Here is a 23,063-nt window from a genome sequence, read left to right as displayed (position 1 = left end):
TTTGACATGCTAGTTATTCGATGGAAAGATGTTAGAGAAAGGGAGGCTGTGAAACACAGGGCTCTTCTTCTGTATTTTTATCTGCACTTACTGAGGTGCAGATGCCCTGAGAAGAGCATCTTTGTGTGGCCTTCCTTTCTGGGACTGATCTTTTTGTGATGACGTAGGTACCAAAGAGAATGACACTCTTCAGACTTATGTGGGATCAGGGTACAGTAGGTTCAAGCTTCATAGGTACTGAGACCTTATTTTCCAGATCATGAAGAAGTGGTAGCGAGGGGAAGGGCTGGGGGGTCAGAACTTGAAAGAGGGCTGGGGCAGTGTGGCTGGCTGGGGGCATTTGGAGAGTGTTCACAGGTGTTATACCTGTTCTGGACGTGTCGCAGTATTGCAACAAGGACTGCTGTGCTACTGTGGCGGACTGGAGCGGCTCTACATCTGTAAGTGCACTTGTTGATGAGGAAAGAATGTGCGATCTGAAGTTAGGGAGCTGGAGCTTGACTCCTAGCTCTGCCAGCCGTGGGTTCAGGAATCTGGGAAGATTCCTGCATCACTGAGACTCAGCTTTCCCAAGGTAGCAGATTTGTAGCAAGATGACGTATGTGTGGACACGTTGTTAAACTGGAGGTCCACTGGCTAAGTTTCCCTATTATCTTTTTCTTTTAAAAAAATTTATCTTTAATTGGTGGGTAATTGCTTTACAGTGTTGTGTTGGCTTCTGCCGTACAGAAACGTGGATCAGCCATAAGGGTGCACATATCCTCTCCCCACTGAGCCTCCCTCCCGAGCCTCCCTCCCCTCCCCTTCCCTCCTCCTCCCTCTCCCTCCCTCCCCCCAGGCTGTCACAGAGTACCCTGTGGCGCTCCCCGTGTTACACAGTAGCTTCCTGTAGGCTATCTGTTTTACACATGAGGATGTATATGTTCTAATGCTGCTGTCTCAATTCATTCCATGCTCTTCTCCCGCTGTTACTGTCGTGATTGAACTCTGCTGTTAGGTGAAAACTTCAATTATGAAAGTGTTTAGGGTTGTTTATCCAAGCACCAAATATTGTGTTTCTGTGTCAGATCTGCATTTTGTATATTTTTCTTGTTCCCCTCTCATGTCAGGGTGTGGACTTAGAAGCTACATATTTGAAGTTTATTTGAACTGTGTACTAGATATGGATAAATGGCATCTGAGTGAGGGCCTGAGGGATTCTTTTATATGTAAAGCAAATCAAATTTAGCACATAACTTTTTGTTATGTTTAGCACATCTCAGTTAGGGCCGTTTTAGACATTCTTTGCTCGCTTCTTGTTTCTTGTCTGTCCTGTATATGCGGATGATGGAATTCCAGATGTGAAATGATGTATGTGATTACTTAGAAGTATGTGCTACCAGCTCAAAAAAAAGCCCCCAATTTTTAGTGAAGTTGGTAGAGAATATACGTCACTCACTTGGGCATTTATTTAAAAATTTTTTGGCTGTGCTAGGTCTTCCTTACAGCGTGGACTTTTCTCTAGTTGCAGTGCACAGGTTCTCGCTGTGGTGGCTTTTCTTGTGGCATGGGCTGTAGGGGCTCGGGGTTCAGTAGTTGCGGCTCCCTGGGCTTTAGAGTACAGGCTCAATAGTTGTGGTGCATGGGCTTAGTTGCTCAGCATGTGAGATCTTCCTGGACCAGGGATCGAACCTGTGTCCCCTGCATTGGCAGGGTCTTCACCATTGAGCTACCAGGGAAGCCCTCTCAAGCATTTATTAAATGATGTGTATAAACAAATTTCCTGAACAAAATGAAAGAAGTAAGATATTTGGGCATCTTCCTAGGACTTTGTGCACCATTTAAATCTAATTTAAGAATGCAGACTGAGTATCAGAAAGAGGTTATATAATTATTTCCAGGGATGCAGAGAGATGGGAAAGTAGGAGGCAAAAGAACTCTTCCAGAGAAAGATCAGAACAATAAATTTATTTTTCATCAAGAGAGAAACGTGTGCATGCATGCTCAGTCATGTCTGACTCTTTGTGAGTCCATGGACTGTAGCATGCCAGGCTCCTCTGTCCATGGAATTTTCCAGGCAAGAATACCAGAATGGGTTGCCATTTCCTCCTCCAGGGGATCTTCTTGACCCAGGAAGTGTCTCTTGAACCTGCGCCTCTAGGGTCTCCTGAATCAGCAGGCAGATTCTTTACCACTGCACCACTTGGGAAGCCCCTTGAAAAAGGTATACATCTCTTTAATCCCCTAAAGTAGGAAATGGCAACACACTCCAGTATTCTTGCTTGGAAAATTCCATGGACAGAGGAGTCTGGTGGGCTACAGTCCATGGGGTCACAAAGAGTCAGAAACGACTGAGCTTGCACAGATGTGCACTCTTTAATTGGAGCATGTGCCTTAGCGAGAGCTTCAGATACCTAACACCAAACAAAAGAAGGGTATCGCGGCATGTCCTTTCGTAAATCATCATGTGGGATCAGGGCTTTCCAGGTGGCTTGGTGGTAAGGAACCCATTTGCCAATGCAGGAAACACAGGAAGCATGGGTTTGATCCCTGGGTTGGGAAGGTCCCCTGGAGGAGGAAATGGAAATCCACTCCAGTATCCTTGCCTGGAAGATCCCATGAGCAGAGGAGCCTGGCAGGCTGCAGTCCGTGGGGTCACAAAGAGTCGGGCATGGCCGAGCATGAGCACACACGCGTGTGGGATCAGGTGGGTTTTGCCAATGTGTTCAGTGTCAGTGGACTTTGCTCCTTTCTGGTCTCACTGCAGCTCTTAGAACGTTTGCCAGAATGGTGTCCGACCAGTCGTGACCTGAAGATGGCAGCATTGGGCGACCTATCTCATTTTCCAAAGCGCCTCGCTGCTAGCTCATCCCCTGGCTGCGTTTGGACTTCACACTGTCACTCAGATCCTCTTCTGCTTAATGACTGTGTGTGTGTAAATGACTCTGCTTTTCTTCTAGGGAAGAGGTCCGATCTATCATTCTTGTTTTGGTTTTCAGTTAATGATTATGTGTAATTATATTCAAATAAAATATTTATAAATAATTACATATAATTAGTGGTATGTAAAACTTGAATTCATGAACGTCAGCTTTGATGAAAGGTACCCTTCAATTTGGGAGGTGTTAGTCTTCGTATTATTATTTGTTTCTGTTTAAAAAGCATTAGTGGCCAAGACTCTGCAATTCTGTCTTACACAGGAGTTCTTTCAGGGCTCAGGTTTTTGTTTTTGTTTTTTTAAAAATAGGTAGGATATTTATTTGGTAAGTCTCTAGGGAATATATTACAGATCCACATCTGGTGAGTGCTCTGAGGAAAACAAATTCTAGTTCCTTAAGTTTCAAGAAGCAATTAGCTACCCTTGAATTCTGGAGGGTCTCCAGGGGTCATCCAGTCCAACTCTAAATCGGCTTTGCATTTAAAAAACAGGCAGGGGCTTCCCTCATGGTCCAGCGGTTCAAACTGCACGCTTCCAATGCAGGGGAGCATGTTCGATTCCTGGTAGGGGAACTAAGATCCCACGTGCTGCATGGCTTGGCCACAAAAAAGAAAAAAACCACCAGGCAGAAGACATGTGTCATTGCCCTCTCTTCCCCACTGGTGATATGCTCAGGGTCTTCTGCATTTTGAGGTCTCCACCTAATGAATTTTGAGGCGTTAGAAACAGAAAGAGAAAAATTACCCTGAGCAAGTCCATAATTCAAATGTTGCCAACATCTCAGCTTCAGGTACATTTTACCATTCCTCTTTATCTGTTAGCCACACATGGAGCTGCAAACGGAAAGCTATGTCAAAGCAAAAGGTCTAATTCTTCGGGGAGCAAAGGCTGCAGAAGCAGCATCTAGGCTCATTCCTTGGTCGAGGAGAGCAGGAAACCAGAGGGAAATGCAGTTAGGGAATGAGCAGATGGAACTGTGTAAGGTCAGAGTTTCTGGAAGGATTCCCAGATAAGGGATGGGGCCAGACAGCATTCTAAGCAACAAGGAGGAAGAAACCCAGTGGTTCTTTCCTCTGAGGCTACCCCAATTCTAGAAGCACAAGGACCAAAGACACACTGATAGATTTAGCTTAGAATTTTTAGGTGGGTTGATACAGACCTTTCAATTCCTGCCTCATGCTAGGTTGGGATGCCAGGTCTATGTGAAGACCATGTGAATGGTGCACCAGATTTTCTTGGGGGCCTCTCAGTCTACTTTGGTTTAGATCATAATCATGACGATGGATTATGTATGCACTGATGTAGTGTATGGAAAATTAAAAATGCATGTTACAGGCTGACCTAAATGCTCCTGTAGCTGGCTCCACATTTTTATTTTGTTTTCACAAACTCTTCTGTAGTTAATGTTAAGACTCCAAGGATTTCACATCATGTGCTATAGATGCAGCATAAATTAGAGAAATAAGCCAAAAACATAGTAAGAAGATGTCATGAGATTTTAGTTTTCCTGATTTAGCCTTTCATTTCCCCATTTTTTTTTTTTTTCTGGTTGTAAGGGAAAATCATGCATCTATTAATCTTTTACCTGGAAACTTTAAAATGTGACAGATGTTGAGCTCATAAAACACTGAGCTCTGGATCTCTTAAATATCACCATGTAGACTGATCCAGGATAAATCACTTCATCTCCTTAAACTTGAGTTTTCCTTTTGTTAAAGAGGCTGAACTTCCAGTCCTCCCGTTCTATGACTATGTGATCACATCGCCACTGTGCCCAGGATTGTACAAAGATTTTTGAGGACTCACTTGAGGACTGTATTTTAACTATTCTTTCTCCTTTGCAATTGAAGTGTATTTGACTTACAGTTTTATATTAGTTTCATGTATACAATTTAATGATTTAATGTTTCTATACGTTACAACATGATCATCACCATAAGTCTAATTACCATATGTCTCCATACAAAGTTATTACAGTATTATTGACTGTATTTCCTATGCTATACATTACATCCTTTTATCTTGATTCTTCTCATGACACATCTTAACATCTCTTATTTTGGATCTTCTCCTGAGGCCTCTGTGACACTGACTTCTCCCAGCCTCCTGCTACCCCTGGCTGAAGTCAAGTTCTATGTGGCTTACCACCCTTGTCTCTTGGCTGCAACTGCTTTCCAACTAGTCTCTCTGCTTCCACTGTTGCCTCCCTACAGTCTATTCTTTACCCAGCACCAACATGATCTTTGGAAAAGGAAATCAGAACACATCTTTCTCCTGCCTCAGACCTTCCAATAGCTTCCTGACACCCTTGGAAATACAGATATATCTCTGCCTCAGACCCTTTGCACTGGCTGTTCACTGGGAACACTCTTTCTCCTAGGTCTTTATACAATTGGCTTTTTCATGACCTAAAGAAAGGGCCACTTGCAAGAAAGTTGCAGCTTAAACATCCTTCCTGCAGGAAGGCCTTCCCTGACCCCTCCATCTAAAACAGCCATATCCTCTGCTTGATATCTGATGTTACATGATTTTATGATTTATATAGCCGATTTCACCTGACATTATCCTCTAACATATTTTTAGTATTTTATTTATTTATTTATATTCTGCGTTTGGTCTCAGTCACCTCATGTGAGTTCTTTCATGTGCAGCACGTGGATTCTCCAGTTGTGGTGAGTGGGCTCAATTGTTGCAGTGCGTGGGCTTAGTTGCTCCACATGGGATATTAGGTCCCCAACCAGGAATCGAACCTATATCCCCTGACTTGCAAGGTGGATTCTTAACCACTGGACCATCAGGGAAGTCCCCTGTATGTTGATTTTGTTTTCTTTGTCTCTCCCATGTAGCATACCTGCTTCGTGGGATGGGGTAGTTTGTTCCCTTGTTCTCTGCTGGAGCGGAGTCTGGCATACGCGGGTTTGTAGGAGTGTTTGTAGAGTAAGTAGATGATGGACGGATGTCGCAGGCAGGAAACCTACAGCCCAGAGAGGTTGTGGTCACATAGCCAATTAGAAATGAGTATAAGACTTGGGTCTCCTTGTGTGTTTCTTTCCTTTAGATTCTGCTGCCTTACAACAAGCCTAATTTAGAAATAATTCAGTCACTATTTATTTATTCACCAACTATTTACTGAGCTCTTATCATGTTTCTGACACTATTCTATGTCAGCTGTTCTCAACCAGGAGCAATTTTGACCTTCTGGGAACATTTCTTAATCTCTAGAGACATTACTGGTTGTTACAAATGGGGTGGGGGTGCTACTGGCATCAGAGGACTACTGGGGACAGAGGCCAGGGACGCTGCTGAGCATCCTGCAATGTGCAGAACAGCCCCCCGGAGCAAACAGCTAGCCGTCCTAATGCGTCAGTCCTGCTGAGATTGGGAACCTCTGCTCTAGGTGGACAGACAGGGATACCGCTCTCATGGAGCTGATGACAAATAGTACATTTCATACACGAGTGAAAATCCATGTCAAAAAGTGATGTGATTGAAAAGAAAGCTCAGTCAGAACAGGGTAAGGAGGAGGCTGGTAGGTGCTGTGGGTGGTGACGAGGTAGGAAGGGCTGTGATTTTAGCTTCTTGGGGAGATAAGTCAGGAAAGTAAGTTTTGCCTCCGGAGGTTCAGCACTGTGACCGGGAATGACCAGTTCTTTAGGTGCAGTCCGGGGCTCCAGCATATTGGCCATTCAAGTTCAGAGGTCATCCACATGTAATAAAAATATAAAATGCTTGGGAACCAAGGGAGATCTTAACCTCCAAATAAAAATAGAGCAAACTGCCATAGGCTAGAAATAATTATGATTTTCTGCCCCCTTTCAGGGGGTTTAAATTCTCTTTCTCAGCACCTTCATCGCTCCATCATCAGTGATACAGGACAGCATTAATTTGATGCATTTTTTAATTGCTCATTGTCAGCCTCTCACTTTACTTTCAGAGCACAAATAATGCAACTTCAGCTCCTCTCAAAAGTGTGGTGAGTCATTTGGTTGTACAGAGATTTCTGTTTATCTAGGTTGATTTTGTAGGAACTTAACAGAAGCGTAGATTTCAGTATCTTGGGGAAACTGCAGTAGCTGATGAAGTTAAAACATGGGTCAATGAAATGGTTCTTACAACATGTGTTTAACGTATATGTGTGTAAGTATGTGGGCTTCCCGGGTGGCTCAGTGGTAAAGAATCTGCCTGCCAGTGCAGGAGACATGGGTTTCATCCCTGGATAGGGAAGATCCTCTGGAGAAGGAAATGGCAGCCCAGTCCAGTATTCTTGCCTGGGAAATTCCATGGACAGAGGAACCTGGTGGGCTGCATTCCACATGGTTGCAAAGAGTCAGACACGACTGAAGTGATTTAGCATGCACACACACACACATATAAGTGTACACGTTGGCATCCGTTTAAGATTTTGCTAAGAAAATGGTAATTTGATAGGCACACACTTGTTTTCTTGGACTCTCCTGGCGTCTTCACCACAATTCTTTACCAAGCATTGGCACATAGTAAGAACTCAACAAATGTTTGCTAAATGAATAAACCAACTGTAAAAATCAGTTTGGGATTATTGAATTCCAAGTTATTTTTCTACATTTACACAGATTTATTTATGTTACTGAACCACAACTTAGTAAATATAGTAGCATATTCTTATGGTATTATCACTGTGACAGATTCATTTTTTATAAATCTGTTTTTAAAAAATTTTTTAAATCGTTGCAAGGGATATGATTTAACTCATAGGGTTTCTGAATCTAGGAAAAATAAGACTCTTAGCAATTAACGCTTTTCCTATATACCTTTAACCTGCTGCTGCTGCTAAGTCGCTTCAGTCGTGTCCGACTCTGTGCGACCCCATAGACGGCAGCCCACCAGGTTCCACCGTCCCTGGGATTCTCTAGGCAAGAACACTGGAATGGGTTGCCATTTCCTTCTCCAATGCATGAAGTGAAAAGTGAAAGGGAAGTCGCTCAGTCGTGTCCGAATCTTAGTGACCCCATGGACTGCAGCCTCCCAGGCTCCTCCATCCTTGGGATTTTCCAGGCAAGAGTACTGGAGTGGGGTGCCATTGCCTTCTCTGACCTTTAACCTAGGGAGGGATTATTAGGCAAGAGAATAATGTCAATAAATCTTGATTCAGATGCATGTACATTGACAGTGCTGAAGAAATTATGCACAGTGCACCATTTTATTTTGGATGCCCTCTTATTTTACAGAAGAACTTGTTGCCCAGTTCACTGGATGTGTGTCCATTAAAAAATTTTTTTTGCAGTGCTATTTCTTCACGATTGAGTTTGGCCTTTGCAAACAAGAAGGGCAGCTGCGGGCATATGGCGCTGGACTGCTTTCCTCCATTGGAGAATTAAAGGTATGAAGCTGTGAGCAAAATATCCTTCCCAAGCAAACTGGTTCAAGGTCACAGAAAATATTGATTCATCTGTCTGAGCCTCTCTACTCACAGATGCCCCATAAATATTTAGTACAGAGGACTTGGCACCTCATATGTGGGTGCTGACCTAACTTTTTACACTTTTGAAAATGGGTCATGCCTTTCTGGGTTTGTGGTGTGACTCAAATGGATGAGCAGCCATGGGCCCAAATCAACAGGAATGACAAATGTATGCGCAGATGTTGGGTAACAAATGACTAGCCTAAATATGGGGCTGTAAAGTGCACACTGAGCTGGCAGTGATCCTACTGATATAAAATTTCTTTGTGACGGTGGCGTGGCTACTCTCAATTCTGTCACCTCCATGGCACCCATGGATTCCCTACCATCTACTTTCCAAAGGGGAATTTGAGCTTATTTTAGCTTCTTCACAATTGATGTAAATTAAAATATTTATGGGCATTTACAATTAAGAAAAAACACTTAAATGTACATGTGTTCAGAGAGGTATCTAGCATGAGCAGTGATGCCTAATAGACGGTATGTATATATGTGTGTGTGTATATATATATATATATATTTTTTTTTTTTTTTGCCTTAAAATACAGTAGAATAATTTGTTCAGAAATGTTGAGGTCTGGGACATTCTGATCATTTAACTATTCCGGCTAATTAAGAATTTCTATCTGTATACCACTGGGGGATAGCAAGTTTTGATGAGTTTAGAATGCATTGTGATATCTAATCTGGAAATGGTACTGAAAATAATTTAATCTTTCTTTGATTACTCCAACTGAGGTCAGGATTATGGACAGTCCTAGAGTTTTTATTTTGAATATTGATATTCATTATCCTTATAGGGTATTTATTATCCTGGGATTATATGTTTACTAGAGCTTTTCACATGTTTGTACTTTTGAAAGATGCAATTTAGCTGTAGCTTTATTGAGTCCACTCACTTTATGACTTCATTCAATTCTCAGATATTTGGTTGAGCACCTACTATGCACCACTTACTTGTGCCAGGCATTGAGGGTGCAAAGACAAATAGTCACGATGAAGAATAAGAGTATGAAGAAGATAACAGCTCTCTCAAAAGACACTTCAATAAACCTTAGAAGTTTAGGTGCAACATATTAACCCACTTAATTCTCCTAGCAACCCAGTAGGATAAGTAACATCATCTTCACAGGTAAGGACCTGAGGTGTGAAGGACAGTAAGGAGCGTGTTTACGGTCCCACAGCCAGTAAGTGTCGGAGGTGGTCCTGAGTCCAGGCGGTGTGAGCTCCAGGATCTGAGCCCGCCTCCTGGGATCCCTGCTAAAGGCAGGTGACATTCTAGTGCAGGAGACGAACAACCGAGGTAACACACAGTGTGACAAATGAACCTGTCACATTTCAGCCACGCCTGGGAAGCCTTCCCGGCAAGGGTGCTGCCGCCCATGCGGATTCTGGAGGGGTGGGAAGGATGACTCTGGAGGAGTGGGAAAGGGAGGTGAGATGCTGGATCAGCCTGCTGACCACGGCGTGAGTGTGCGCTCCTCGGAGCCTGGCCCATTACGGGAGCTGTGAGGCTAGGCCTCGCTGGAACAGATGATAATATTCAACATACAAAGGCCTGATGTGATGTGGTGAAAATTTTTGTTTTTCTAAATTCTCAACAACAAAAAAATCCATTTGGGGTTAATCTCAAAGCTCACAGCCATAGCATGACGTCATCTCCCTGTGTGATCCATGCCTTCTATAAACTCTTTCTTGATTTCCTAGAAAAAAGAATTAGTCAGAAAATGATGTAGCTCTTGAGTTATATCTATTTACATTCTTCTCAGAGGGCTTACAAATGACACCAGAAAAAAAAAAGGGAAACAAATCTCTTATTGCCCCAACTTTTGACAGGGTCCTCTGGTCTGGTTAATGAGCCATGTGTAGGCAGCACTGGGGTGAATCTGTTGTTTTTGTTCCTGTTGGTACGGATCGAGTCATCTGGAAATGGAAATCAGCCAGAAACATGGACACTGAAGGGTATTGTCTGCTGTGAATCTTCTTGTTCTGGTCCATCAGCTCTGGTCATTAGCATTCTTCCATTCCCATATTTCAACACTCCAACATCCCTATGATTGCTACTTTGGACCATTTTTACAACTCAGAAATTCTTTCTCTCTGAAATGTCTTCTGACTGTTCGCAGAGACTACCTAACACAAGAGCTTTCCCTAGTGTCTTAGCTTTGCCCTACCCTTTACCCCATCCCTGCTCACCTTGACCTGAGTGTCTAGGGCCCTCTCACAGCACTTGTGAATCAGATTAGATCAGATCAGATCAGTTGCTCAGTTGTGTCCGACTCTTTGCGAATACGTCTGTTCAACTTTTATTTGAATGAACAGATAGTTTTGAACCCAGGTGGGCATAACTTTATTAACAGCATTATAATAATTCCTGTATAAACCCGCCTATTAATGCAGTTTTGAATGGGGTTACCTTTTGCGGTAAACTCTGCTTTTGCTGTTCCAATTATAGTCCATTTGTAGGTTCCGGAAAAGTTGTCAGAAGTTTTGGTGTAGTCCTTCTAACTTTTACAGAACCCTCCACAATTCATCTTCTTTTCTTGAACTGAACACATTTTAGAATGTGTGCTTTAAAAGCCTCAGTTTTCAGGAATAAATGTTGCACTTCAGAGTTGCCCAAGTACTTCCAAGCAGTGTCTCTATAGTTTGGAGGATACCTTTCATTTTTCCTTCTTATTTTTTGACAATGCTTATTTTTTATCTTTGAAGATATAAAGGAAATAAATACGGAAATGCTTATAAAAACTACCATACATCTGCTAACTGTAAAGAATATCAAAAACATCTCAGCAATGATTGCTCTCCCTCTCTTGTTCTAATCATTTTTTCTGTGATGTGCTTTTAGGAATTCCAGAAGTGTATTTGGGAAGGACCTTTCTAAACCTTCATCATTGTGGGGAGCAGTTAATAATGAGCTAGATCAGCTGGAAAACTGACTTTACAAAAGGTTGAAAATGGGATAATTCTTGATATTCACTCACAGTCTAGCGTTTCTTTCCTTTTTGCATTCTTGTTCTATCTCAGAGTTGACTTAACTGTATGACTGTCATTTAAACAATTTATTATTCACTCATTCCTTCACTTATTTTACTCAACAAACTCAAAACTGAAAGTCTCAGTTTTCAAGAATGTTTGTGTCTTTAGGGGGTAAAATCTAACAAAGGGATGGATATGGGTCTTTGCCAAATCCAGTCCTCCTGGAGAAGCAACAGCACGGTTTGTTCTTGTTAGTGGGTAAAGGACTCCTTGCTAGTTGATGAATTTGCTGAGTCTTATCTCAGAAACTTTGCTGTTGTTCAGACGTTAAGTTGTGTCTGACTCTTTGCAACCCCGTGAACTGCAGAATGCCAGGCTTCCCTGTCCTTCACTATCCCCCGGAATTTGCTCAAAATCATGTCCATTGAGTTAGTGATGCCATCCAACTGTCTTAATCCATCTCAAAAATGAAAGGTAATTTCTCCTTCCTTTTTACAGGTAAGAGCATAGTCTAGTTCTTTGTTTCCTTAAGGGCAGAGATTATACTTTTTTTGGCAAATGGCCTTAGCATCTACCTCATAAGAGTCGCTGGAATATTACATACAAATACATTTGTTCTGCTTTTCAGGTTTTGACAAAGCTGGTGGTTTTTGAAAATTTACTTATTATTATATTTTGGCTTTAGTTTTAGGATATCCTTGCATGGTGAATTTCTGGCTCTGCTTTTACATAGCTGTTTATCAGCATTTCCATAACAACTTTATATTTACTACAATCATTTGTATTTACAGCCACTTGCGGCAGCTCTGTGAGGTGGTCAGAGGCTGGTCATTACGGCCAGGCTGTGGAGGCGGCCCAGGGCCCCCGTGTGTTCCCTGAGGTCTTCCAGGGTGTCGGCGGGGTGGCTGGAGTTAGCACTCTTGAGAGCCTCTGAGGTGCTCCACCTGTACTGTGTTCAGATGGCTCCCAGCTCCCTTCCTCCCACCCCTTCCTTTCCCGAAGCAGCACTGTTAGTAAGAACAGAGCAAAGATTGGACAATGGGTGCTGGAGACGGGTCTTTGGCTTTTACACGGGGATTTCTTGTTGAGAAACGCCCTCTCCTGCCCCCGGAATCTTGTTCAAACTGTTGAAACTTTCAACATCACTGATGAAAAAAGTGTGATACCATCGTCACCCAGTTTAGCAACAGGGATGTTGTGACCATGCTGTGCTCAGTTAGAAGGAAAAACATTTGAGGGAGGTTCAAAAAATATTATAGACATGCATTCATACTTATTATACAAACGTATATGTTTGAGTTCTGATGTAGGAAAAGATGATTGTAGTGTGAGTGTAAGGGTGTTTGTAAATATTTATTTAGGATCTAGGGCCCAGACTACTAGACTTCACACTTGAGTTTTCCCCCAACTTTAACCAGTCCTAATATAGAGGGTGAGGATCACAGGTTGACATCTAGAAGAGCTGAGAATAACTCCATGTTATTGCAAAGGCAGGTGTCTGGGAGGAAGGAAGAATTTAAACTGATAAATTCAGGCCTGGCTCTGTTGCAGTCTAGGAACTGGCAGGCTCATAGCTAGGGCCATCCTTTTTTCTCGATGGTTCCAGCAGAGTTGCCCCAATGAAGGAAGGTGTGGCTCAGTGCATGTGTACACCAGGTATCACTGGGAGCCTGAAGCAGCCATGATAACCAAATTTACAGAGCGCTCCCACTTGCCCGACGCTTTGCATGCATTTTCTCATTTAATCCGTACCACATTCCCGGGTTATAGACATTGTAACTATTCCCATTTTCCAGATGAACACTGGAATAGGCTTACAGAGGTGGAACAACTCAGAAATTTTTGATGCTGAAAAGAAATTTCTATTTAAAAGACTGGAATAGGCCAAAAAAAAAAAAAGCCTTAAATTCGTGCACTAAAAAGTCAATTAATTGGTAATGGCCATCTCTGTTGGGGAGGGTGGGAAGACCATACCCAGGCCCAATGGGAAAGGCTGCTATGGTGAATTTATGCGGGTTGGGGTGGAGGGAGGGGACCGTGGAACGAGAGCTGTGTCTTTTACCTGACCCAGAGATGGAACCCAGTTTCTCCGCATTGCAGTCAGTCTCTTTACCATCTGAACCACCAGGGAAGCCCTGTGTATTGCAGGCCCTGTTAGAACTTTAGAATTCAAGTAGATATAATCTTTGCAGTTTCTCAAAGAGGAAATTGCATCCTAACCTGGGGAATTTTCACTCATCTGGTAAACCTCTGGGACAGCTATGTTTAGAATCCAGGTCTCCTGGTTCCTAGTCCTGTGTCCTTGCCTTTTGCCCTGTGGATAAATCCAAAACAGCCCTTTTAGAGGGTATGTAGATGAGAGGAGGTGATTATCAAGCATTCCTGCACTTTAAAAATGGCTTCGGCGTAAAAGCTCTCAGCCAGATTCTCTCAGCATTAGAAAGCCTCTCTCTGCAGGAAATTGGATTAATTTTTGCAGACTTCAGGATATCAGACTCTTAACACTTTGGAAAGGATTTACCACAGAGCTCCCTGGGGACATCAAGCAGTTTGGCTGTATGTTTACAGAGAATCGACTCTGGACACAGAGGAGAGAGTGTGAAACTTGTTCCCTAAAACCAAGGTGGCTTACAGAGAGACGTGGGTAGGAGTTGAGAAGCAAACTCAGTAGGGCTTTGCTCCACTGAGCAGTGGAACCAGTGGAGACATGAACGATATTCATGAACCCTTGAGCTGTGCTTTAGTTTCAGAAGCAGGGGCCCTTCATGGGCTGCATGGATGTTCCTGGTGGTCATCGCACAGGAGAGCTTCCCACCAGTAAGTGAGACACTTAGCAGTGTGATCGCCACCTCCTGTGTTGGCCTCACTCAGTGGCTGTTCCCCCAACTCTAGACTCTTCATTCTCCAGGCTAATCCTTGGGTACCATTATCATCCCTATATTTTTAACAGCCAAGGGGTAGAACTGGTCTCATACTCCATGGATGGAGCGGTCCCCAGCATATAACCAGCTGTTGGATGCAGCAGGATCTTGAGGATAGACTACATTGTTGAGAGCTTAGAACAATGAACTTCCAACTGTCCTTTTGATGATTGCATTAGTCAAGTGTGAGATATATTACCTAATGGTCTTTGCTTCAAATCATATGCTGTGAATATGCTGACTTTTCTTAAAGGCAGAGCACCTTGCCCTCTGGGCTTTTTCTTGGTCTACTCTCATCTCATATTTCTGTTAAAATGACGAAATGAGCTCATTTGAGTATCTAGTAGAATCATCATATGATACATTTTTCTAAAACTACACTAATTTTTGTCTCTGTTATTATATACCAGAGGCATCCTCTACACATGGTGGCTGCTAAACGTGCTACTGTCCTGTCGCAGCCAAGGTCTGTCACACTGCAGACCTAGGTGGATAAGTTGCCTCCTCTTCCCTTGCTTGTCCTTGGCCCAGTGAGAAGTCTGGCTCAGCAGGGAGCCCTGAGGGAGCCGTGCCCTGAACGTTCATACAGCCTGTTCTGCTGCCTCTCTGCCTGTGCCCCTCAGAGCGAGTGTGAGAACATGCAAACATCAGGGACACTGTCAGGCACTCTCTCCCTTTTTGTATGTACAGATGGATAAATGGACAGTTAGAGCAACATACTAAATAAAATGCACGCAGAGTGTATGGCTGCAAAGAAAGCAACTTCTAGTTCCGAAAATCATAGGGAACCGATAGGAGGCCTGTTCTTTGCAGAGGAGCAACAGTTCAGTTCAGTTCAGTTGCTCAGTCACGTCCGACTCCTTGCAACCTCATGAACCACAGCATGCCAGGCCTCCCTGTCCATCACCAACTCCCAGAGTCCACCCAAACCCATGTCCATTGAGTCGGTGATGCCATCCAACCATTTCATTCTCTGTCGTCCCCTTCTCCTCCTGCCCTCAGTCTTTCCCAGTGTCAGGGTCTTTTCAAATGAGTCAGCTCTTCGCATCAGGTGACCAAAGTATTGGAGTTTCAGCTTCAACATCAGTCCTACCAATGAACACCCCGGACTGATCTCCTTTAGGATGGACATCAGTGGAGAAATAGCTCCATAAATAATGAAGGGATGCAGCCAAAGCAAAAACAACACCGAGTTGTGGATGGGACTGGTGATAGAAGCAAGGTTCGATGCTGTAAAGAGCAATATTGCATAGGAACCTGGAATGTTAGGTCCATGAATCAACGCAAATTGGAAGTGGTCAAACAGGAGATGGCAAGAGTGAACATCGACATTCTAGGAATCAGCAAACTAAAATGGACTGGAATGGGTGAATTTAACACAGATGGCCATTATATCTACTACTGTGGGCAGGAATCCCTTACAAGAAATGGAGTAGCCATCATAGTCAACAAAAGAGTCCAAAATGCAGTACTTGGATGCAATCTCAAAAACGACAGAATGATTTCTCTTCATTTACAAGCCAAACCATTCAATATCACAGTAATCCAAGCCTATGCCCTGACCAATAACGCTGAAGAAGCTGAAGTTGAACGGTTCTATGAAGACCTACAAGACCTTCTAGAACTAACACCCAAAAAAGATGTCCTTTTCATTATAGGGGACTGGAATGCAAAAGTAGGAAGTCAAGAAACACCTGGAGTAACAGGCAAATTTGGCCTTGTTATACAGAATGAAGCAGGGCAAAGGCTGATAGAGTTTTGCCAAGAAAATGCATTGGTCACAGCAAACACCCTCTTCCAACAACACAAGAGAAGACTCTACACATTGACATCACCAGATGGTCAACGCCAAAATCAGATTGATTATATTCTTTGCAGCCACAGATGGAGAAGCTGTATACAGTCAGCAAAAACAAGACCGGGAGCTGACAGTGGCTCAGATCATGAACTCCTTATTGGCAAATTCAGACTGAAATTGAAGACAGTGGAGAAAAGTGATTTAGGTCAGGTATGACCTAAATCAAATCCTTTATGATTATACAGTGGAAGTGAGAAATAGATTTAAGGGACTAGATCTGATAGAGTGCCTGATGAACTATGGACGGAGGTTCGTGATATTGTACAGGAGACAGGGATCAAGACCTTCCCCAAGAGGGGCAACAGGTCTCATCAAAGCACATTTTGCTTCTTGAAACTGTGAAGTTGTTTTAAAAATGTGGACAGAATTATTAGCCATGTGGAACCCCGAGTCCCCTGATGCTTACTGCACTGCATTGAATAAGCACAAATGCAGGTGCTGGTGTAGTGCCCTTCCCCATATGATGAAGTTGTTCTGTGGGCCAAGAAAAAATCAGTTCACTCCATGGGGCCCTCTGCATTCCCTGATTCACATCTGCATTGATCTGGACAACGGGACTTGGCGGGAAAGCAAATCTCACCCCGGGTAGGAGCGTGTGCCCTTTCTCTCACCCGTCAGTCCTTGGGTTCACTATTGTATTTTCACACTTAGGGAACCACAGCCTTCTTCACAGAAGGCTACAAATCATTCCAAGCAGTGTGAAATTTTTGTTGGGGGAATGCAGCAGGAATATTGAACAGGAAAGGTTTTTCAGTGTTTCTCCGGGAAAACCTTAGCAGTTAGAGATTGAGAAGTGCTTTGGGTGGACCAGAGGCTGGAATAGAGTGTCTTCAGAAATCAGCCAGCCCAGACTTCTCATGGACACTCAGGAAATGGGGGTCCAGAGAGGTGAAATCATCTGCCAAGGTTATCCAGTTAGCAGCAATTCCTGGACTAGAGTCCACGTTTTCTTTTCTTTCTTTTTCTGTGATTTACCACTTATTCTTATTTATTTATTTTATTGGAGTATAAATGCTTTGCAGCGTTGAGTTGATTTCTGCTGTACAACAATGTGAATCAGCTCTCTCTCTCTCTCTCTACACACACACACACACACACACACACACACACACACACCCCTCCCTCCTGAGCATCCCTCGCACCTCTCCACCCCATGCTACCCCTTGGAGTCAGCACAGAGCACCAAGCTGAGGCCCCTGTGCTACCCAGCAGCTGCCCACTAGCTATTTATTTCACACATGGTGGTGTATACACGCCAATCCTAACGTCCCAAGTCATCCCACCCTTTCCGCCCCCTCTGTGTCCACAAGTCTGATCTCCATGTCTGTGCCTCTGTTCCTGCCCTGCAAATAGGTTTTCTAACTCTCGGTTCAAGGCTGTTTCTGCTACCTTTTCTCTCTCTGCCTCTCTCTCCCAACCAGTTTATCATTGAAATTAAGAAGGAAGGAATCTAAAGGGGTGTTTCTCAAAATATAATGTACAACCACCTGTCTGAATCACCTTGGATGCCTTTAAAATGCAGACTTCTGGGATTTATCCAGATCTTCCACATAAAATTGAGGCCTGGGTTTCTGCAGTTCCTACAAGCTCCTCAGTGATTCTTAGGCACATTCTGTGCGAGAACTACAGATCCAGGGGCTATAAATAGGCAGGTGGCAGGAAATGAGTGCTAACTTTTAGCATCACTGGATTTATCTTGAATACGATCATTCATTGTTGCTTGCTGTTCTTAGTGCCAGTCATGGGGTGAACGGAACAGGGCTAATGATGGTTCACAGAGTACCTGCATTAGCTTTCCTGTGTCCGTCACATCTGCTCTGAGCATAAGTATAGCTATTAATATTAGCTCTTTTTTTTTCCCACCTGGAAATATTTATCTGCTGTATATTGCTCTGCTGTGCTTGAGGGAAGGTAAATGAATACTTTGCATGTATTCTCAAATATACAGGCCCACTCCAGCCTCTGTTGATACGTAGTACCTGGCCTCAAAATGTCTCACAATGAGTCCACAAATAGTTCAGTCAGAGTCCCAATTACCTCTCCACGCAGGTAATTATTACTTCTGCCATTTAAGGGAAATTCCAGTCCATTGCTTATAGCAATAAATTTAAGACCATATTTGTTCTCTCTCCTGTTTCTATTCATAGCATAGATTTAAAATTTCATTTCTGTGGAGTTGGGCTTCCCAGGTGATGTGGTGGTAAAGAATCTGCCTGCCAGTACAGGAGATGCAGGAGAGGCAGTTTTGATCCCTGGGTCAGGAAGATCCCCTGGAGGAGGAAATGGCAACCCACTCCAGTGTTCTTACCTGGGAAATCCCATGGACAGAGGAGCCTGGCGGGCTACAGACCGCGGGGTCACAGAGTCTGACACGACCATGCATGCATGCACATTCTGTGGGGTTCCAGCTCTGAACGGTCCTTCAGTATGAATTTGGCTAATAGTAAATAAAATAATACCATTATCTCCTTTTTGCCCCCTGAGCTACTAACAGACTTCAAAATAACCAACCAACCAAACAAAAGCCTTCACAGTCCGTTTCCCCTGCCTTGGGGAGAGCTCCCCGTGCCATGGTGGAGGAGTAACTGGGCAGTTCTGTGGGAGGACGGAGCTGCTCTGGAGGAGCATGAGCTGGTGGCCCTTCGGCAGTCTCATCTGGGACTTTAACGGGTTTCACGGTGTGTTTTGCAGCATGCTCTTTCTGACAAGGCGTGTGTGAAAGCCTTTGACCCAAAGACAACCTGCTTGCAGGAATGCCTTATCACCACCTTCCAGGAAGCCTACTTTGTTTCAGAAAGTTTTGAAGAAGCCAAAGAAAAGATGAGGTAAATTTCTTTTGCTTCCATCTAGAGAACATGACTTTTTATTTTGCTGGTTCTGTTCCTTCCTTATATCTGTCTCTTGAGCCTGCTAGGGTTGATCCCACATTCTCCTCTGTTCTGTTTATTTGGCAGGGACTTTGCAAAGTCAATTACCCGTCCCTTCTCAGTCTACTTCAATCCCTATACTCAGAGTATTGAAATTCTGAAGGACACCAGGAGTATTGAAAACGTGGTGCAAGACCTCCGCAGCGATTTGAACACCGTGTGTGATGCCTTGAACAAAATGAACCAGTATCTGGGGATTTGATGCCTGGGACCCTTGTCACTGCCAGCATGATCTTTTGGGGGCTTAACAACAATTCAATGTCATATAACACCGATAGCTTTCTGTGTCATGGCTTGGCTAGTAAGCACGCAATTCTCTGTATTCCTACCTACTTGTAACTTACTGTGATAATGTGCGAAACACCATAAAGAACCCAATGGCAGATAGCCACTCACTGTATGGAACAGGTTTAAATGTCTTAAATAAATTTGACATTCCAGCTTAGTGTCCTTAGCTAAACTGTAGCTATTGAAAATTGTTAACAAATAGCCCTCTTCTGACTCTAGCTTGTGACCTTTTCTTTCTGAGATCGGAGCCTTTCCTTTGTGTTCATTAGATAAAATGAAAATAGCAGTAAAGCTGTTTCTGTTTTCTCCAGTGTGAGTGTTTTCACAGCACTATTTGAGATCAACCCAGAATTGTAGGAAACTTCCTATCACATTACTAAAAGATTCAGTATTCTCTTTCAAAAATGGATAGTGAACACACTAGTTGGAATGGTTTTCAGGATGATTATTTATACAATGTAAGAAAAGTGAACTTTTCACACATAGAATATATAGATTGCATTGACCTTGTAGAAACTGAGTTGTGGCATGCTTCCCAAAGTATTTTGGAAGAAAATACTTCCAGAATGGACATTAGGAAAGACTAAACAGTAGAGAATAAATCTTGGGAGTGTGAATTTTATGCTGAAATAAAGTGATTATTCTGCTCAGGTGTTTAACCCATTTCTCTTGGAGAATAATAATATTCATACAGCTTTGATTGCAGCAGTGTAGAAATTGAGTCACAGAGAGTTAAATGATTTGCTCAGAGTAGCACAGGTAGTCATGCATCAATGTTAACAGCGCATCACATCTCACTTTTGGATTGCTAAGACATTCAGCTTGGTGTATGTATGTACTTGTGATGTGTAGTCATAGAAGGGAAAGTAATGCTTATCAGAACTAATGTTTATCAATAAATAGGACTTGGCTTGTGATCAAGGGTTGACAACGGTACAGAGGTTTCCTCTCACGACCCCAAACCATGCTAGGTCTCTGGGAGTCTGGCCACATGCCCAAAGTTTGGGCAAATTTGGGTAAGCGATAGTGATATACCACAGGAAGGCAATCTAAGGAAGAGGAGATGTATGAATACCTACAGCTGATTCACTTTCCTGTACAGCAGAAACTGATCCAACATTGTAAAGCAACTATTCTCCAATAATGAGAAAAAATAATGATGCACTACAAATTTCAGTCATCTCTTGCTGTAAGAGGTGATTAAGTGAACAAATAATTGCTGAATGAGTGAATGAATTTTAGCTTCTGATTCCCTTAACAAATGCAATCATTGTTCCTCTAATCTGCTTTAGTAGCACAGAATACTGGGTTGGGGAGAGAGAGGATGAGAAAAAGTAGAGAAGAATAAGATGACAGAATAACTTTTAAGTTAGCAATTCTAAAATATTTACTTCTAAGGATGTTCTTTAAATAGGAAATTGCATAAAATTTCAAACTAACTCATACTGTTGCATGGCCTGTTACAAGTCACAAATTTTGGGACTAAATATATTCAGGAAGAATATGAGAAAATTAAAATATACATCAGAGTGAGGTAAAATTACAATGAGAAATCAGATGTTTGACTCTTGGTTATCTTGATGATTGAGGCTCTTTCACTTTTGAAGGATTCTCAAAACAATGAAGTTTTTGAGAAGGGATTTGATGGTTAGAATGTGAGAATCATGCAGTTTAAATGCTATTTGAGCTGAAAGAGTAGTGCCTTGAAAAATTATCAGTGGTAGAGAAATGATGAGCAAGCTGAACCCAAATAAAAGGATCTGAAATGATCAAGTAGTTGTAAATTCCAATCATTTTCTAAATCCATAAAGACCTAATTTCTTACATCTTGTTTTGTTAGAACTAGATGACCCTGAATAATTATTTATAAATACTAATCTAGAATGATAACCCAGAGCAATGAATCCAGAAATTTCCCATAAACAGTTAAGAGAGACTAGGAACAGTAAGAAATTTCCAGAAGTGGTTGCTGAATTTTCTCAAAGGAGAAAATTGGCTCAGGCACTCTTAATCTCTGCTTTTCCTGTTGTTCCCATAATTTGGTGTTGCTTTAGATAATATTTTACCTTTTGTGGCAAAAGGGATGACTTGGAGAGCATTATGTTAAGTGAAATAATCCACCCAGAGAAAAACAAATGCTGTATGATATCACTTATATGTGAAATAAGAAAATACAATCAACTAGAAAATATGACAAAAAAGAAGTAGACTCACATAGAGAATAAAATAGTGGTTACCAGGTAGAGGGGAAGATGGGAGGGGCAAGATAGGGGTGGAGGATTAAGAGGTACAGAGCAGTAAGTATAAAATAAGCTGCAAAAATATACTGTACAACATGGAGAATATCGCCAATATTTTACATTAACTATAAAGGGAGCATAACCTTTAAAAACTGTGAATACTATATACCTATACTTATATTATAGTCACTGTAATTCAGTAAAAAAGACAAAACCCAAAAGTAGCCATCAAGCTTTTCCCTTCTAGCCCCAGTAAAGGGGAGTTTCTTAGTTAAATGTACTGAAGGAAGAATTGTACTTAATTATAGAAAAACTCCTTCAACAAAAATAACAGTCGATCTGTCTTCTGACCAGCTATAGTGGCACCCTTAGTTTTCTTACATGGGCAAAAACCTGCGTTGTTTATAGAGGCATCATACAAGGAGGAGGAATTGCTCGATTCTTTTTAGATTTGTTCTCCATCTGGAATAGCAGAAACCATGGTTCTGGCCGTGTGGAACAATGGAACCGTGGTTTTCATTTGTTGTGAGCATTTAACATGCAAATGCCACTACAACCAGTAGTGGGGGAAGCCCTGTAAAGTTTAATTGCCATCAGAGCAGAAGTGTTGGCAGAAATAGTACAACGAAATAATCACAGCCAGATTCTTGTCATATCTGATACCTGCTCAGTGCAACCATTTGTCTCAATTATGCCTCCTGACTTAAAGCTAAATTGAATAGATCCAAGGGCAATTATAAATTTAAAGATACTTGCTCACTGTCATCTCACTGTGAATCGCTACTTTATTTTGGCTTTGCTGCTGTCTTCGGTAATCAGCTAATCAGAAATCAACCCAAGGTTCCGAGTAAGACCAGGTTTCTTATATATCATCCTTTGCAAAAAAACCAGAATCTGATTAGTTCAGTTTTTCCTTAAAGCGTTTTTGTCTGTTATGAGTTGGGGTCAGTCAACCAGTGTATTCCTGGATGATCAGTATATTTGGCCTAATAGATTGTTCGTAAATTGCAGGGTTTTTTAAAAAAATATTTTTTAGTTGAAGGATAATTGCTTTACAAAATTTTGTTAGCTTCTGCCAAATATCAGCATGAATCAGCCATAGGTATACATATGTCCCCTCCCTCTTGAACCTCCATCCCATCTCCCTCCCCATAAATTGCTGGTTTTAAGAGTGGGTAACTGTGACCCAGGCTGGTTAAAAATTTTTTTTTTTTTACATTAGTGTTAAGGGTTGTGAACCGAGTGTCTGGCTTAGTCTCATTTATTTACTGTGTAATTTAGAGTTGATGCTTTATGGGAATGATATATTCATGCCTGTCTTGCTTGCACATGGTAAATGGGCCTGCGCCTAATGAATGTAATGTATTGCAACATTTTCCAACATGAAAAGTTTGAAAATGAAAAACACTGTGCTTTAACGTGAAAGCAAATCGAAATACAAAGTTTCATTTTCAAATGTAGTCATGGCTCACATCATCTCATTTTCTTCATTT

The 23,063-nt window shown here is 42.2% G+C and overlaps 1 protein-coding gene across 2 annotated transcripts in view; it reads left to right on the top strand.

The window, feature by feature from the left end:
• The window catches only part of TPH2 (tryptophan hydroxylase 2), a 102,616-nt gene extending 83,134 nt beyond the window's left edge, over nt 1-19,482 (top strand). The window contains exons 9-11 of one of the 2 annotated variants that reach the window (XM_055587437.1): nt 8,181-8,276; nt 18,807-18,940; nt 19,070-19,482. In XM_055587437.1, the coding sequence (XP_055443412.1) occupies nt 8,181-8,276; nt 18,807-18,940; nt 19,070-19,244 (405 nt within the window). In that variant the 3' untranslated portion in view covers nt 19,245-19,482. Of the gene's footprint in view, nt 1-8,180; nt 8,277-18,806; nt 18,941-19,069 lie in introns of those variants that run through there. The other variant, XR_008716563.1, reaches the window with a different exon arrangement.
• The last annotated feature ends 3,581 nt before the right edge of the window (nt 19,483-23,063 follow it).

Source organism: Bubalus kerabau, chromosome 1 (assembly GCF_029407905.1).
Source record: "Bubalus kerabau isolate K-KA32 ecotype Philippines breed swamp buffalo chromosome 1, PCC_UOA_SB_1v2, whole genome shotgun sequence".
NCBI lineage: Eukaryota > Metazoa > Chordata > Mammalia > Artiodactyla > Bovidae > Bubalus > Bubalus kerabau.
This window is presented reverse-complemented; position numbering and strand designations above follow the sequence as displayed.